The 16,157-nt window shown below is 42.4% G+C and overlaps 1 protein-coding gene across 6 annotated transcripts in view; it reads right to left on the reverse strand.

Moving 5' to 3' along the window:
* Positions 1–238: 238 nt before the first annotated feature.
* AREL1 (apoptosis resistant E3 ubiquitin protein ligase 1) overlaps positions 239–16,157 on the reverse strand; it is a 42,432-nt gene continuing 26,513 nt past the window's right edge. For 2 of the 6 annotated variants that reach the window (XM_026008599.2, XM_072762040.1), the window contains exons 6-20: positions 14,276–14,445; positions 13,882–14,035; positions 13,401–13,648; positions 11,583–11,660; positions 10,498–10,639; positions 10,246–10,367; positions 9,210–9,285; positions 8,237–8,346; positions 7,387–7,566; positions 7,088–7,213; positions 5,826–5,955; positions 5,680–5,738; positions 3,498–3,587; positions 2,925–3,100; positions 239–2,819 (exon numbers count right to left, since the gene is read on the reverse strand). In XM_026008599.2, coding sequence (XP_025864384.1) covers positions 2,717–2,819; positions 2,925–3,100; positions 3,498–3,587; positions 5,680–5,738; positions 5,826–5,955; positions 7,088–7,213; positions 7,387–7,566; positions 8,237–8,346; positions 9,210–9,285; positions 10,246–10,367; positions 10,498–10,639; positions 11,583–11,660; positions 13,401–13,648; positions 13,882–14,035; positions 14,276–14,445 — 1,964 coding nt within the window. In that variant the 3' untranslated portion in view covers positions 239–2,716. Of the gene's footprint in view, positions 2,820–2,924; positions 3,101–3,497; positions 3,588–5,679; positions 5,739–5,825; positions 5,956–7,087; positions 7,214–7,386; positions 7,567–8,236; positions 8,347–9,209; positions 9,286–10,245; positions 10,368–10,497; positions 10,640–11,582; positions 11,661–13,400; positions 13,649–13,854; positions 14,036–14,275; positions 14,566–16,157 lie in introns of all 6 variants that reach the window. The other 4 variants (XM_026008598.2, XM_026008600.2, XM_072762041.1 and 1 more) reach the window with 2 other exon arrangements.

The following is a 16,157-nucleotide window of genomic DNA, read 5'->3' on the forward strand; positions in this document are numbered from 1 at the left end:
GCTGAGCATAAGCATTTGTCCTGTGCCATGGGCCTGCCTGGCATGAACAGCATTCAGTGGAGGGTGAAACTGCAGGACCTGGGACAGGCCAGGGCTCCGTAGGTACCTTCTACTCTGAGCTCATGGCTCTTGAAGAAATTCCTGGGGAAATGTGAAAACATTTCTAAATCTTTCTTTTCCTCCTCCACCTCCAGTCTGAGCTCTGAATCGCCATTTACAGAAGTCACTTGCTCCTTAGTCCTTTTCAATATTTATTTATTTACTGTACAAAATATTTACACTATCACTGCAACTGTCCGGCCCCTTTGCCTGGCCTGATGGATTTGCAGCAGGGCTTGGTCTCTAGAAAACACGCTGATGCTCTCCTTAGTGTTCACTTGGTGCTTGGTCTCCTTCAAAGACACTAAAAGGCCAGGCTAAAGCTTGGCTGGCCCCAAGTACCTGGGCCACAGGAGCATAAATAAAATTAAACTGGCTGAAGTAAGAAACGTGAAATTAACAACTGCCGGAGAAGTAACAGATATTCTTTCTTCTCTCTGAGGAGTTGTACCTTTTCCCCATACTGGCAAGTGCCAAAGCAGGATTAGAAAAAAAAGGTAAAAGAAAAGGCCAAACAGAGCAAAGATACTTTGGAACAGACTTAGGAGACAGAGTGCAGTGGAGGAATAGAAAACCACAACAGTACCAAATGGTTTTGTTAAACAGAGACCCTGGGGCTAAGGACCAACCACGGGGCTGCAGGCTGCCACGGCACCCAGGATGCTCTGAAAAGTGCTCCCACTAGAGCTGAAAAGGACAGATCTAGCCAAGAAAATCAAATCGAGCTCCAGCATCAGTCTCTGGAGGGCTGCTGGAGAGGAGAATGCAGAATCCAGAAGAGGAACAACTGCCAAAGAAAGCAGAACCAGCCCACGTGCCCCTAGCTGGAAACCCCTCTCTAGGCCCGAGGGGCATTGTCATGTTTCCCAGGGTGATGACGAAACTTGCCTGTAGATGTCCCATGGGAAAACACGGGGGCAAGCAGCAGCACCTTGTCCTGGTCCCTGAGGAGAGCAGTGACCATGTGGCATGGAGGACCCTGGCTCAGGTGTTGAGGCCCTGATGCTGGATCCTGGCCCCCAAGAATGAGTGAGGTCAGCACCCATGCCAAGAAGGACAAATGACGACTGCAAAGGGGTGAGGTCAGGCAGCAACTCGAGCAGCTCAGGAGGGCTTGTTCCTCATGGTCCCTGGGAACGGGAGGGCTCAGACATGCTTCCAGGAGGCCGAGGCATTGCCACAAGTGCTGCCTCATCTCTGGACTCTGTGGACTTGCTGGTTTTGGCAGTAAAGATGGCTTGTAATATTCTCAGAGTTGAATGTCCCGTTGAGCAGCAAAGCCTTCTTAAAAAACAGAAATGTGGAAAGTTGATGAGATTCTGAGTCTTGAAAATGTCTGCATTCAAATTGTAGTGAAAAAGGATGGTGGGATTTTCCAAAAGACAGATGCAGGTTCTCTTCAATCTCCATACAACAGTGAACCTACTAATTGCCTTCCCTTCACAGGGACTCTTTGCTGGCAACTTACAGAGTAAAGGAAGTCATGGACAGGTGGGTATTTATTGTCTGACACAGCTTCTCTACATACATTCTCAGGGCCCTGACCCCGTGGACCTGTGATTAAGCACTTCAACCACTGGTCCCTTTTCCTTGCCACAGTGCTGCTGCCAGAGAATAGCAAGCAAAGAATCAGGGATCGTTAGCATGCTATTCTTACTGTCCAAATCCCCTGCTATTAAATTTTCTTCTGTAGAAAGCTGAAGAATCCCTACCTCTCAGCAGACTGCATAAGTTGGAGTTAAGTGGCCAGGACCAGCCACACCTGAGCATACAGAACAAACCCAGGAACAAACATCAGTAGTCTTCAAGCCAGCCAGATGCCTACACATGCTCCTTGCCCTAGAGGAAAATCATTTTCAGCACTGGAAGCTATAGCCCAGTTATCTTTCACATTCTTGGGTCTGTCTTTCTCACTGGCTCAAATTCAAGAAAAAAGCTTAGAGTTTTTATGGATTAATGATCATTTCCAGAAATGCCTTCAGGGAAAACGCTCCTTTTCTAGTTTTGACACCACAAGAAAAGGTCCTTTTGTGCCATCAGTCTCCATTAGAGGTAGTCTGGCACCATTGGCCTGAGCCTGCTATGGTGCAGGAGGAGAAAACTGAAGACTGCTCATGTAGGCCACTTCCTATCTGTGCTCCTCCTGACTCCTGATGAGAAGAGGTGATTGCCCCGCATACAGGAAGGACTCATGTGCCTGTAGGGCAAGTAGCAAGGGCTGCAGAGAGGACCTCTCAAGGGCATCAGCATAGGAAGCTGAGCAAGGCCACCCCAGCCTTCTAAGAAAGCCGGGCCCTTTTGCGATCTCCCTTAGCTATTGAAGCAGCTCCTGCTCCTGAGATCTTCTGAAAACCAGGTGAAGTGAAGCAACGTGGTCCTCTCCTCATGAATGAGCAGTACAGATTCTATACCATGCCAAAGTGGCCTGTGGGGGAGATGTGCTAGAGGCAGCGAGGGAACGACCCAGCTCATAGGTGACCCAATACTTCAGACACTGGGGTGCATGCAGCAGCTTCTGGCTGATGGTTATGTGAGTGTTAGGGTCGGTGGTTGTCACGGTGTTATGTGCACCCAGGTGTTCCAGGAAGCACGGGGGCCAGGTGGGCGGCAGGAGTGGTCAGAGCATGCCAAAGCCCTCGCAGCCCTCACTGATGGCCAGCTGCAGCATCCGGTGCACCTCTTCATACGAGTCATATGTGGGGAGGCACAGCTGGTTAAAACTGGAAGGGCAAGGAGAGAAGTGATTCACTCAACCACCAGAAACACTGGCCAGGGCTGGGGGACCTTCCCCAGTCAGAGTGTGCCCTAAACAGTCTGGTACCTACCATGTGTGTGCAGTCGGGAGCGTGCTGTGGGTAGGAGCGGCAATAATCTGGAATGAGGGGCAGAGGGCGGCAAAACCTCCGGGTGGTAGCTGAGAGGAGCCTGTTGTGAACTGGAGTAGCCGAGCCAACTCCTCCTGGGTCAGGCTGGAAACCACAGTCCAGAACCACCTCATGACCTGGCAGGGAGAGCACAAGGTGGTGTCACACTCAGGGTACAGCCTAGGACTTGACCATGGGAAAAGAAGAGGATACCCTGCAGTGGGAAACATGGGTAGCAATGGGGAGAGTCAATAACTTCTTCAGGAATTTATATGATCAAATCATCAGCAGGGCAGTCTCTGGTTGGCTAGTGCTATTTCTTTGCCTTGCCAATGTACCATTCCCATGGCAACTGGCTCCACAGCCCTTAGGGACCAGGGATCCCTTTGGCTTAGACAACCACCTGTCTTTCCCTCGCATACCATTTCCCCCCAGTTGACCTATCTGCCTCTCTGACTCCTCAGCATTTCTCTTCTGAAAGGTTTTCCTTGCGACACGGCACAGATCCAATGAAAAGAAGTTTGGCCCACTTACCTTTTCTCTGAAATGCCAGGAGCCGCCAACAACCACTGCGTGGGCTTTGAAGTCAGACACACTGATGTCCCCAGTCCCACACATCAGCAGCTGGAGAAGACAGTTCAGGTGTTACTAGGACAGTTGGAGGACACACACTCAATATAAGGTCAAAATTGCCTGTGTTAACATGCAGAATATGGAATAAAGGAAGGACCAAGAAAAAGACCATGAGGTAAGATCATAATGCCAGAACTCTGCTTTAGGAAAATTATAATAGGCCAACAGTTTCTAACCAGTGTGGTAAAAAATCACACAGCTTTAAAAAAAAAAATATATAGATGCCCGTGGCCTCACCCTAGACCTATTCAATCAAAATCTCCAGGAATGTGTTGGGAACTTGTGTATTTTGAAAAAGTCTCCTGTTACCGACACGTATCCCTAATTAAGAACTACTGCAGTGTAGTGGGGGCACCTGGGTGGCTCAGTGTGTTTAGTGTCTGACTCCTGATTTCAGTTCATGTCATGACCTCAGGGTCATGAGACTGAGCACCGTGTCAGGCTCCATGCTCAGTGGGAAGTCTGCTTCTCTCCCTCTGCCTCTCCCTCTGCTCATGCACATGTGCTCTTTCTCTAAAATAAATATTTAAAAAAAAAAGAAAAAAAAAAAAAGAACTACTGTTGTAGATTATTTTGAACTGAAACAAAAGACAAAAAAAAGGAAAAAAGAAAGCCAAGTATTTCCTGATTCTGCCCGGAACACAGCCTGGGAATACCAGGAAGGCAGGCCCCTTCCGCTGATGAAAACCCCCAGCTCCATTTTCAAATTTGTCAGATGGCCTTTCCTGTTTCTCAGGATCCATCCTTCTTTTGTGGACTGAACTTTTACCACCTTCCCTTCAGCCCTGCCTCTACTTGATCAGATAAATCAAAAAGTATACCAAAAAATGAGAACATTAATCATTATCAGAGGCCTGAACATTTTGCTGGTGTCCTGATTTGGTTTGGATCCTGCATGTGACTTAGTAGACTGCGAGTAACTCCTTCAATAGCTATAAAGAATGGTATGTCCTCATCAAGAGACAAGAAAAGTCCAAATTAAGCCTGAGGAGCTTTGGCTCCTTCAAAAAGAACCTGCTTAAGCTAATGAGTAAGAATGGGGCATGGAATGACCCTAAGAGACTGTGTCCTCCCCTTCCTACTCACTTTTACAAACTGTTACAAATGTTATGCTTTCTGATAAAAAATGCACCAGTACCTATTCCTCAGCCCCAAAAAATAACAGCACTAGATGAGGTCTTTAGGAAACTGTAGGCTCCGAGATGGAGCATTCATTTTGTTTGAATTTCATGTCTCAAAGTATAAATGTGATGAAAATCACACACAACTTTGATTCTTGTTCTCAAGGCCAATTCAGTTAATATGAATAAACATTGCACAAGACCATGTGAAATTATTTTTTTCTCATTTTTGAAGAAGAATCTCTTCCTTACAGGGAAGAATTTGCAAAAACACACTCTTCATAAAGGCTGTGGGAAATTGCCTTGTATGTTTCATTTGTGAGCAACAGATAAATGACCAACTTATTTTATTTTTTGCCCACAACTTCAATTTTTGATAATTATAGAATGGTATTCACCATTTTTTGGTTGTTACAGGATCTGTGATAAGAAGATATTAACTGTATAGTGTTGTAGCCCAACACTATACATGAAAGATGTCACATCTTTTGGTTTGCCTCCTTCCCTGAAATGTAGTTCCATGAGGGCAGAGACTCTGTCCTATTCATTGCTAGCTCCCCAACTGCTTCAAACATCCATGTCTTACAGGAAATACTTAATAAATAGCCCCTGAATAAATAAATTCTACTATTCCCTTAAATCAACTTTAAATGTCATAAGATTTACAAGGTCTGTACACAATACTAATGTTCTTTACTATTCAACCAGTATCAATAATACTTGAATAAACAACTATTAATTATTACTCTTCAAAAAGAATTAGTTATTTGGTTTCTAATTTTCACATTCTAATGTTTTGAAAGCAAGAGAAAGGGTCAATGCATGGAAGAGTGACAAAAGCGAAACCAATTCTTCCATAAAGGACTTTCCCACCACATCTCACAACAGAAGATGTAACAACCTGGTTCCTATGAGCACATTCACAGACTCAAGAGTGGGGGTCTATAATTATAAGCACTTACCTCAAGCTCGTTTTCATCAAAAATAGCCAAGAGGTTCTCAGGGACCAACTCATTCAGGCCTGAAACAAAGTAGCCAAGTTAAAGCCACATCCACACCATGGATACAGAGGTTTTTATCTCAAGGCCAAGAGTAGACAGGTTCTTACCTTTTAGGAAGTGTTCCACCTCCTCTTTCACTTGACTGGCCAGCCGATATTGGGCCAATAAATTCAAATAGAAAATTTTATTTGCATTGGTGACTGGGGTTTGAGCTCCACCTGTCATGAGTTCTACAACCTGAAAGAGGCAAAAGACAGATGGGGGAGGCTGTGGATGGGAGTTATCAGATGACACCTACCCAGTCCTGTGTTTACGTCTTGTAAACACAGCTAGCCATGAGTTTCTGCTGCATGTCCAACCTCTCAACACATCTAGTTTTATTCAGTTACTAAGCTCCAGCAATCCTACCACTGTGGCCTATCCCACTGGCGACTAGGGTATCAGAGTGAGTCTTCTCTGATATGGTGATGTAATTGGAAGATATCATGGATCCTTGTTAGCAATATGCTAACGTCTCTGTGATCCGAAATTAAGGCCCTAGTGACTTCTCTTAAACCCCTGAGCCTACTTATTTGAAAATGAGTAGGGCCAGAGAAGTAATGAAGAAGTGTTTTTAGATTTCAGAAATTCTAGAATGGGAACAACTATTCCTTAATCTTCCCAATGTGTTCACAGAGGCCATGTGATTATCAGCACAACAGATTCAGTAATCATAATTTTTTAGTCCTTGCTATTTTACTTTCAACTATATATTACTCCAACTTTACTGTCATAATTATTATCTAATACTACTTAACATAAACAACCAAATTTGCATCAGAAATGTTTTTGGTCAAAAAACAATTCTAATTTAAAAAAAAATTTTTTTAGTGAAATTAAATTAAAAAAAGAAATGTTTTGGCCATGAATTTTCTAGTAACGAAGCTGAAAAATATACAGGCACAGTGTTAAAATAGGAGTTACCTATATCACAACTCTGGAAATTGAGAAAGACACTACTGTCCCTCCCAAAGCTGCTTGTGCAGTGACACTTGATTATTACTCAGTTCTTTTTCTACTGGAAAGTAGGAATGGGTGGGATATATGAGTACATGTGTCTTTTGCTCCATCATACGGACCAAGATCATCAAGCTGTGGGATGCAAGGTCCTGATATGGTTGCCACTAGTCCCACGAGCCTATTTACATTTAATGAGAATAAAATAAAGTGGAAAATTCAGTTACTTGGTGAATACCTTGGCACATTTTGGGTGTTCAAAGACAGCACTGATAGAGAACATTTCCACCACTGCTGAAAGCTCTAGGAAGTAGCCCTACTCTAGAGGAGGCTGGAAACCATGGGACCCAAAGGCTTTGGTTCTCTTTCTCACCTTATCCAGTTGACCTGATTTGTTATATTTCTCTTCTGCAAAGACCAGCTCCATCTCACTCATGTCATTATTGAGGATGAAGCAAACTTTAGATTTGTAGAATTCTGGGTCATCTGTTTCAAAGTACTGGGAAGACAGAAAGACAGAACAGAACATGACTAATCTTACCCAGAAATGAAATCTGTAACTGTTTGGAACCCCTTACCCCTTCAACCTTAAGAACAATGAGTTCAGAGCAGAGGGATTCCAGAATTAATGGCTAGGGGTCTTAGTTAAAAAATGTACACCTAAGACTTTACCTTGTAATGCATACGTAGTCCTATGATTTGAGCCAAGAAAGAGCGGGTGAAGCGAGCCCGGACCAATTGCTTATAGGCTCCTCCTAGAGAGGACTCATAGAGACACTTGCCCACCAGCCGCCCTGCAAACTCATACATTTTTAAGCGTAGATGAGCAGGGCGATTAGGGTTGGGATGTACCTGTCAAAGAGATTAAAAGGCTCTGGATCATTTTTCTTCAAGCTTAGTTCTGGAAAGACCCTCCCCACCAACTCCATCCCAAGGGAACAAGAATTTCCGTGTTAGAATCAAAAAGTCATCTAAATGGTATTAGTTGTTTGGTAGCTACCATGAATAATTTAGAGTGACTGGAAGATAGAGGGCAAAGATGGACTTACAGTAAGTGGAAGAATCTTCCATTAAGTTTGTGGTCCCTGGCTGAGTATGGAAGTCAACCAGTGGATGATGTGCTGCCTTTCCCCTAAACCAGAACTTTTTTCAAACAAAGTCTACTTCTCTACTCCTGATACCTCTGCCTATTCAAAGATCTAGTACAGAATTCAATGCCTTAGGTACGTTTTGAGAAAATGGCTTAATCATTTATAACAATAATTAAAATAGCCATTGTATTATACTACTTTTTAGTCAAATACTCATCTGTCTGCATTTTCTTACTTTACAGATGAAATAATAAAGGCAAAAAAGAGGGAAGCAATCTAATTTGGGTTCATATTGTAAATATCAAAGTTAAGAACAAGACACAGGTTGTCAAATTCCTAGGACACTTTCATGATCTCAAACCCTTCTTAAGCTATCCACTATAACACAATTGGCATTTTTCCACCCACTCATGGAGAAGTCACAAACTCACTAATGCTTGGTTGTTGTCACTGAATCGAGTGAAGAGCTGATTGGTGGTATCAAACAGTGCTTTGCAGATTAGCTCAAACCATTCTCGGCGAGGTCCTCCCCAGTCCAGAGCTGAAAAGTATAATAAAAATAAAAAGTGGGGGCGCTTGGGTGGTTCAGTGGGTTAAGCAGTTGACTCGATTTTGGCTCAGGTCATGATCTCAGGGTCATGAGATTGAGCCCTGAGATGGGCTCTGCACTCAGCAGGGAGTCTGCTTGGGATTTTCTCCCTCTCTCTCTGCCCCTCCCCCTGCTGGCACACGTGCACGCTCTTGCGCTCTCTAAATAAATAAATATTTTTTAAAAAGCAACTCTAGCTTACCACTTCTTATTGCTTGTGTCTGTGTATTCTTCGTTCAACACGTTCCACCTTCCTTCCATTCCACTACATTAGTGTTTCCCCATTCTAACCCACCTAAACTGTGGCGTATTTTTTAAAAAGCAACTCTAGCTTACCACCTCTTATTGCTTGTGTCTGTGTATTCATCGTTCAATACGTTCCACCTTCCTTCCATTCCACTACATTAGTGTTTCCCCATTCTAACCCACCTAAACTGTGGCGTTTTTTTTTTTTTTTAATTCTGTAGAATTAAAATATTCTATTCACTAAGTTAATGCCCCTTAGTATGGAAACAGGAGCTCAGATGTCCCAGGAAATAGACATTTCTTTTGTTCTATAAAGGTCACTTTTCCTTCTGGTCCACTCTTAAAACCTGCCCTCCCAGTCCCTTTGTGCTCTACAAGCTCCACCAAGCCACCTGCCTGTCAATACCACCTTTTCTGTTTTGACTCATGACTTCTTTTTCCTTTAGAAAAATAAACTGGAACAGGGGCAGAAGGTGGGAGTAGGGGGATATTTTTTTTATTTGCAGAGAGCAAGTAATGGGGGGCGGGGAGATCGTTAAAGAAAATGAACATGAACTTTAAAAACTGACCTTCTTCATCTTGGAAAACCACTTCAAAGTTCTTGCTCCAATCTGAGATTGAGAAATTCCGAGTGGCTTTCAGAGACTGAAAAGCAGTGAAGGGAAGGAAACTGTCAGGAGACTGGCTGGCGACTCTTGGGTGTTAAAGAAAAAACACAAGAATATTGCCACTGTCCCTTTAACAATTAGTACTTGGAGGAGACGCAGTCCTCATAAATAAACTTTAACCATCTCATTTCATATTTAAAGTGCACATATCTCCAGAAGAAATTTAAGATTTAAAAAAACAATCTAATTCATCTTTATACCATTGTTTTGTTGAGCAGTTGAAGCTTTTTTTTAATGCTCATTTTATTAATGAGAAAACTCTTGCATAAAGAAATAAAAGGACTCAAATTAGTAAGCTGTCAGCAAGAGAACCAAGGAGTCCTGGTTTTCAGTCAAGTACAGTGTCCACTGGAACTCTTTACCCACAAGGCTATGTTCAGACACAGAGAATGTGGCTGAGAAAAGGGGTTTCCAGTCACACCTACCAGAGCCAAACATCACAAACACTTTCTGGACAGGGACCAAACCTTCTCATTCTTGAGGAATGCAACAACTATGCCAGTGTCTGCGCAGTGGAGACAGACACACATCAGGTGTTCCTTTTCCCTCAGACCAGAGTGACAACAAAAATCATTTCCTCTTAACCCAACAAGAGCTCTTCTCTTTCAGGAACTCAAGAACAACAATGTTCTTCTGTACCAACTACTTCTACCTTCCCTACACAGAAGTTCTATGAGATGGTTCAGGAACTAGTTCAGTAAAGATTGTAAAGCCACGGTGTCCACTAGTCTCTCCCTTCAATAATAGGTCTTGAACAAATTTACCCCAAACTTAGTATAATTAAACACAGAGAAGAGCAGTCTTTAATAGATATGTTTAAAGAGAAGAGAAATTTGGGTTTCATAAAAAAGATGGCCTGCAGGACATAACCAAACACCAAAGGGGTTTCTAGTTCCAAAACCCTGACAAGTGATGACAGAAATTAACCTTTACGCACCGATTCCAACAAGGTGTGTCTGCTGACTTTCAGGGTGACTTTGGAATGTGGTCTTTTCATATGTACCTGCCGAAGCTCTCGCTGGAAAAAGTTCACCTTGTCCTGAAAGGTCTCAGAGCCTCCTAAGGAGCAACAAGATCCATCATGATGACAGCCTCATTCCAAGACATCTGTGTAGTCCACTCTGCACCTTCAGACACCCAGGTGGGTAGGGTCGCTGCTTTCCCTGTCAGAATCCCTGTTCAATCTTACCTATATTCTTATGAAGGGAGCGGATGAAAGTGGCTGCTAGAATGTTCCTCTCCTTACAGCTGAGCTCCACAGGTGGCTGAATGCCATCATCTACCACCAGGGTGAGGAGCTTATGAACAGGGTCAGGGCCAAGGTATGAAAACTAACAAAGGAAAAAAAAAAGGCATTAACCTTTAAAGCCCTCAAATCCAGCAAAAACTTTCCATATCCCTAACCTTCAGTATCAACCAATAAACAAGTTAAGCCTGTTCTCTCTAAGAGACTATCTCCTAGGAGCATATCACCTGTTTTTCATTTCAGTACTCTACAATCCAATTATATTTTAAATTATTTGAGTCACCGAGACTGGCTTTAGTGACAATCACAGGCAACATTACAGACCTCCTAACATAAAATATAGGAATGGTGAAGGCAGTAAAGATATATCAAGCATATGACTACCTGACGAGGTTGGACGGACTGGCTGGAGGAAAGCGACTCACCCTGAGATTCCAAAAGCTCAGAAAAGTTAGAAGAAATGTTTTTAATATATGAGAATGCTGGGACGCCTAGGTGGCTCAGCAGTTAAGTGTCTGCCTTTGGCCCAGAGCGTGATCCTGGAGACCCGGGATCAAGTCCCACGTCGGGCTCCGTGCATGGAGTTTCTCCTTCTGTCTGTGTCTCTGCCCCTCTCTGTGTCTCTCATGAATAAATAAATAAAATCTTAAAAAAAAAAAAAAAAAAGAGAGAGAGAGAGAATGCTAATTCTAAAAGAGCAAGCTTCAGCACACTCGGAAACCAAGCTGGAGCCAGAACTGCCAAGACTCTCTCCATTAACTTAGTCTAGGGGGCAAAAGATAACTGTGGAAGAATTCTGACTTGCTACTAATTCCTGTTTCTGCAGGTATGTGTCCTTCTAGAAATTCTATATTCTCTATGCCATGCTGTGGGGGGAAAATGACCCTTTCTGTCCGTATTTGGCAATGAACCCTGTCACAGTAAGAACTTCCAGAAACACCGACGGCCCTTTGAGGAAAAAAGAAAAGGTAAAAACATCCCAGGGTTGGAGTCTGCTTAGCACAAACCAGATGGAAGGTTCAACTTACTTTTGTTCCTGGGCACACTCGGAAGGTATAAAGGCGCCAGGGAATGATTTTCAGGTAAAATTCCTTCACTGAGAATTGCTAGAGGACCAACACACAGAAAAGGAAGTGAATGATAAAATAAAAAGGGTCTATGTGGGTACTGTACTGAAAAAAAACAGAGTTCCTAACCTCCATTTCTCATTACCTTTTCCCTCTAGGGATGAAGGGGATAATTCTGTATTACTAACATCAAATCGGTAACATCTATTTTATCTTAAAATAGCTTAAAGGTATTATTACTCTGACAATGCAATTTTGCACAGAGGCATTTGATAATCTTGACACTCAAGTCTTACTACCATTTTTAAATGCCTGAGATCAGGTTTGCACTTTATGAGCAAACATTTCACCTAGAAGCAATCAAAATCTCCTCCTGCTCAGCTGGGTGCTGCTCAAACTTCCTCAATGGATACGTGATACCAATGACCTACACCCACTGCTCTATCTCTATTAGGATGGTACCAAGGATCTGCCACAGGAGGGCAGGTGGGGGATGGGAGGGCAGGTGGGGGATGGGAGGGCAAAGGTGGTAGGATGGTTTCAAAGAAAAAAGTTCATAAAAATAGGTAAGCATACAGAAGGGTCTCTTTATACCATTATATTAAAAAAAGAAAAGGCAAAGCAATAACTTTAAATCTAAAAAAACTGTTACATAAATGTATAAATCATAGTTTTCCTTGATTTTTAAAAAACTCTTCATGAAGAAATTTTCAAACACATGCTAAAGAAGAGAAAACGATATAATGACCCAACACCAGCTTTAACAGTTATCAATTCATAGTCAATCTTGTTTCATCTCTACCTCACCTTGGCCCTCATTCCCATTCCCCTAGTCCAAAGTAGGCAGAAGGGCTAGATTTTTAAATGATAAACCACACATAGCAAAGTCTGAAGTAGAACAAAATTACAACTGTTTTGGTTACGAGATTAAAGGGATGTGATGGGATGTTTGAAGAGCTTATTTTCCTGTGATCTGAATTAATAAGCAAAATACAAATATTAAAAAGAAAATTCCTAAAACAAAGTGCCTCTTAGCCCAGGGGCCTTGGGAAGTTCACCTCCTTGCCTCTGCCAAAATTTCTCTATTCCAATTCTTTTTGCCTGATACTGACATGCATTTATTGTGGTTTCATGAAGCACAGGATGAAAGATCAAACTCTTTCAAAAGAGCATAAGGAACCAACAGTAATTTTTCTACCAGTGAAAATTTTTTAACGGTCAAAAGTAGCTTTCTTTAAAACTCTAAGAGCCATGCCTTGAAAAATCTTCCCAGGGCAATCAAAGGGCAGAATGCCTCTGGTGCTCTGAAGCACAAGGTACAAGGAATTGCTACACAGAATTTTCTTTTAGTCCAATCCAAACAGGTGCAACAAAAGAGAGGGAACCATCTTCTGATGCTCAGTCTTAAGTAGCCTCTCTCAGTATTCCAGAAAGCCTACAAGTCAATGATCTTGCCCTGACCCTCACACTAATACTGAGCTTTTACTACCAATGGCCAATTATATGCAGATTCAGGCAGGGGGATTTTGAGATAAGAATGGGAAAGCCAAGGGCATCTGGGTGGCTCAGTCAGTAAGCCTCTAGCCAAAGGCTCAGGTCATGCTCCTGGGGTCCTGGAATTAAGCCCCACATTAGTCTCCCTGTTCAGTGGGGAGCCTACTCCTCCCTCTCCCTGTATGTCTCCCCCTGCTCACACCCTCTCTCTCACTCTAATAAATAAATAAAATTTGAAAAATAAAAAGAGAGAGAGAGAGAGAGAGAGAGAATGGGCGGTCCAACCTTTGGTGACACGTAGCAGTACACCTTCTTGGGTTTCTTCACCTTCTCAGGGGTCTGGCACTCAGAGGGTGAGTCTTCATCTTCCTCCTCCAGGGCTGTAGAAGGCCGACGCTGGGAGGAGCTCATGTGCATGGGCGGGAGGTGCCAAGGTGTGCTGGTACAGTTGGTGGCATTATAAAGATAAGCCTCAAAGTAAATGCTCACTCCTGAGGTGGACACGTTGCGTTCAACGATATTCTTCTCGTTCTCTGAAGTATAACAAGGAATAAGGTTTTAGAGTCAGAGACAGGGGACAAGAGAAATGACCTATCACTAGACCTTCAGTCTGTAGGACTCTAAAAGCCAGTTCTGGCTCAAATAGCAAATGTTTGTGAGGCTGGTCAGAAGGGTGCAGACACACAAGGAATAAGTGGCCTAGGAATGGAACTAAATCACAGCTTTTCTTTCAACTCACCACTTAGGACAATAATGTCAAATTCACCATTATTGATTGGCTGATTTTGGTATGAAATGCAGGCATGGAAGCAGCCGCGAGAATGCAGGGTGAGTCGCAAAAACACCTGGCAGGTCTGCCTGTTGGATGTCACTGACTTCTCGAATGAGACACCGCTGCTCTCTTCTTCTTGAGGGCCGAGCTATAGGAGGAAGACAGAGAGCATCACTGAAAATTTATAATTTTCTCTACTGCAGGGCAATTTACTCTTTACATAGAATTTTCTTATGGACAAGCTGGTCCAAGTCTCATAATTACTAATGAGGTGGGCACGGCCAGACAAGGACAGGCAGACAGCACAGAAGTCAGGGTGGCGATGCAAGGAAGTGGATCAGAGAGGATGAGAATAACAGAAAAAGGTGGAGGAAAGGAAACCGCTCACCTCGTGGATGGACAAACTGTAATTGTGCTCGTCTCTCAAAGAAGCAGAATTGTTGGTAGGGTTGTCATACTCATCTCGGGGCACTATCTGAAGGGTGTGTGGCTGTCCACAGGTCAACACAAGAGTAGAAAAATGGCACACTATTTTGGTCTTGGAAGGAACCACCATTCCTGGAATAGACAATGGAATCTCATCCTTAGGGGGGGTGCTTTTCAGAGCATGAAGATCTCTTCAATCAGTGAGTCCCAGAGAGCTGGGTCCCACTAAATTCCTAGGGATAAGTGCCACCACTAAGAGGATGAGGAAAAAAAAGAAAAAGAGATTAATTCAAACGAACCAGGGGGCTCATTTTCACAAATTTCTAACCATTGCTGCACTAAACAAAATGAGAAAACTCACAGGAAACAGAACTGAGAGTTACGTAGTGCCTACAGTACCACTGGGAACCTACAACTGAGGCAGGCCTCAGAAATAAGTGCTAAACAACCATCAAACAAAAAGCCCTGAAACACTTAGCTGTAAATCTAAGGACACACGCAGAAGACTTCTATGTTGAAAACTACAAAATGCACATGAAAGAAATGAAGAGGCCAGTATGAAGTCAAAGGTTACCATGTTTACGAACTAGAAGATTCAACATAGTAGAGGTGTCCATCCTCCCCAAGTAATACACAGGTTTAATGCCATTCTTATCAAAATCTCAGGAAGAGTCTTTGTAGCTACAGAAAATACTGTTCTAAAATTTGTATGGAAAGAGAAAGGATCTAGAGTAGCAGAAAACAATCCTGAAAAAGAGTAAAGCGAGAAGTCAGTTTACCCAATTTCAGGATTTACCATAGTAGCTACAGTAATCTGGATTCTGTAGTACTGATGGAGGGACAGACCCACAGATCAATGGAACAGAACAGAGGATCTAGAAATAGACTCCTACAAATATGACTAACCAATCTTTAACAAAGGTACAAAAAAAGGGCAATGTAATAGGGGAAAGGGCAATGTCTTTTCAAGAAACTGTGCTGGAACAACTAGACACTGATAAGCAAATAAATAAAAAAAATAAAAATTCAAAAATCTTGACACAGTATACAAAAATTAACTAAAAATGGATCATGGCACATGAGATGAGCGCGCTGGATGTTATACTCTATGTTGGCAAATTGAATTTAAATTAAAAAAAGAAAAGAAAAAATATTTTTGGCAACTTGGTCTTTGCCTAATTTAAAACAAACAAAATGGATCATGGCCTTATATATAAAATGTAAAACTTCTAGGGAAAAAAGCACAGGAGGAAATCTTTGGGATCTACACTAGTCAGAGTTCTCAGATACCTAAAGCGTGAATCCTTAAAAGAAAAAATTAATAAACTGACTTCATCAGAATTAAAAACTTTTGCTTTGTGAAAGACTATGCAAAGTGGATAAAAAGAAAAGCTAAAGATTGATAGAACATATTGGAAACTACATATGTAACGGAGGACAAGTATGTAGAATATATGAAGAATTCTCAATATTTAAAAAAATCCAATTAGGAAATGGGCAGAAGACGTTTCACCAAAGAGCATATACAAATGGCAAATAAGCACAGGAAAAGATGTTCAGCATCATTAACCATTAGGGAAATGCAGATTAAAACTACCCACCCTTAACAGAATGGCTAAAATAAAAAACAGAGACAATATCAAATGTTGGCAAGAATGTGAAGAAACTGGATCATTCGTGCATTGCTGGTAGGAATGTAAAATGCCATAGGCACTCCAGAAAAGAGTTTGGCAGTTTCTTAAAAATACTAAGTGTGTAACTATCATACGACCCAGTAGTTACATTCCTGGGCATTTATAACAAAGTAATGACAACTCATGTTTACACAAAAACCTGTTCATGAA

Source organism: Vulpes vulpes, chromosome 6 (genome assembly GCF_048418805.1).
Source record: "Vulpes vulpes isolate BD-2025 chromosome 6, VulVul3, whole genome shotgun sequence".
NCBI lineage: Eukaryota > Metazoa > Chordata > Mammalia > Carnivora > Canidae > Vulpes > Vulpes vulpes.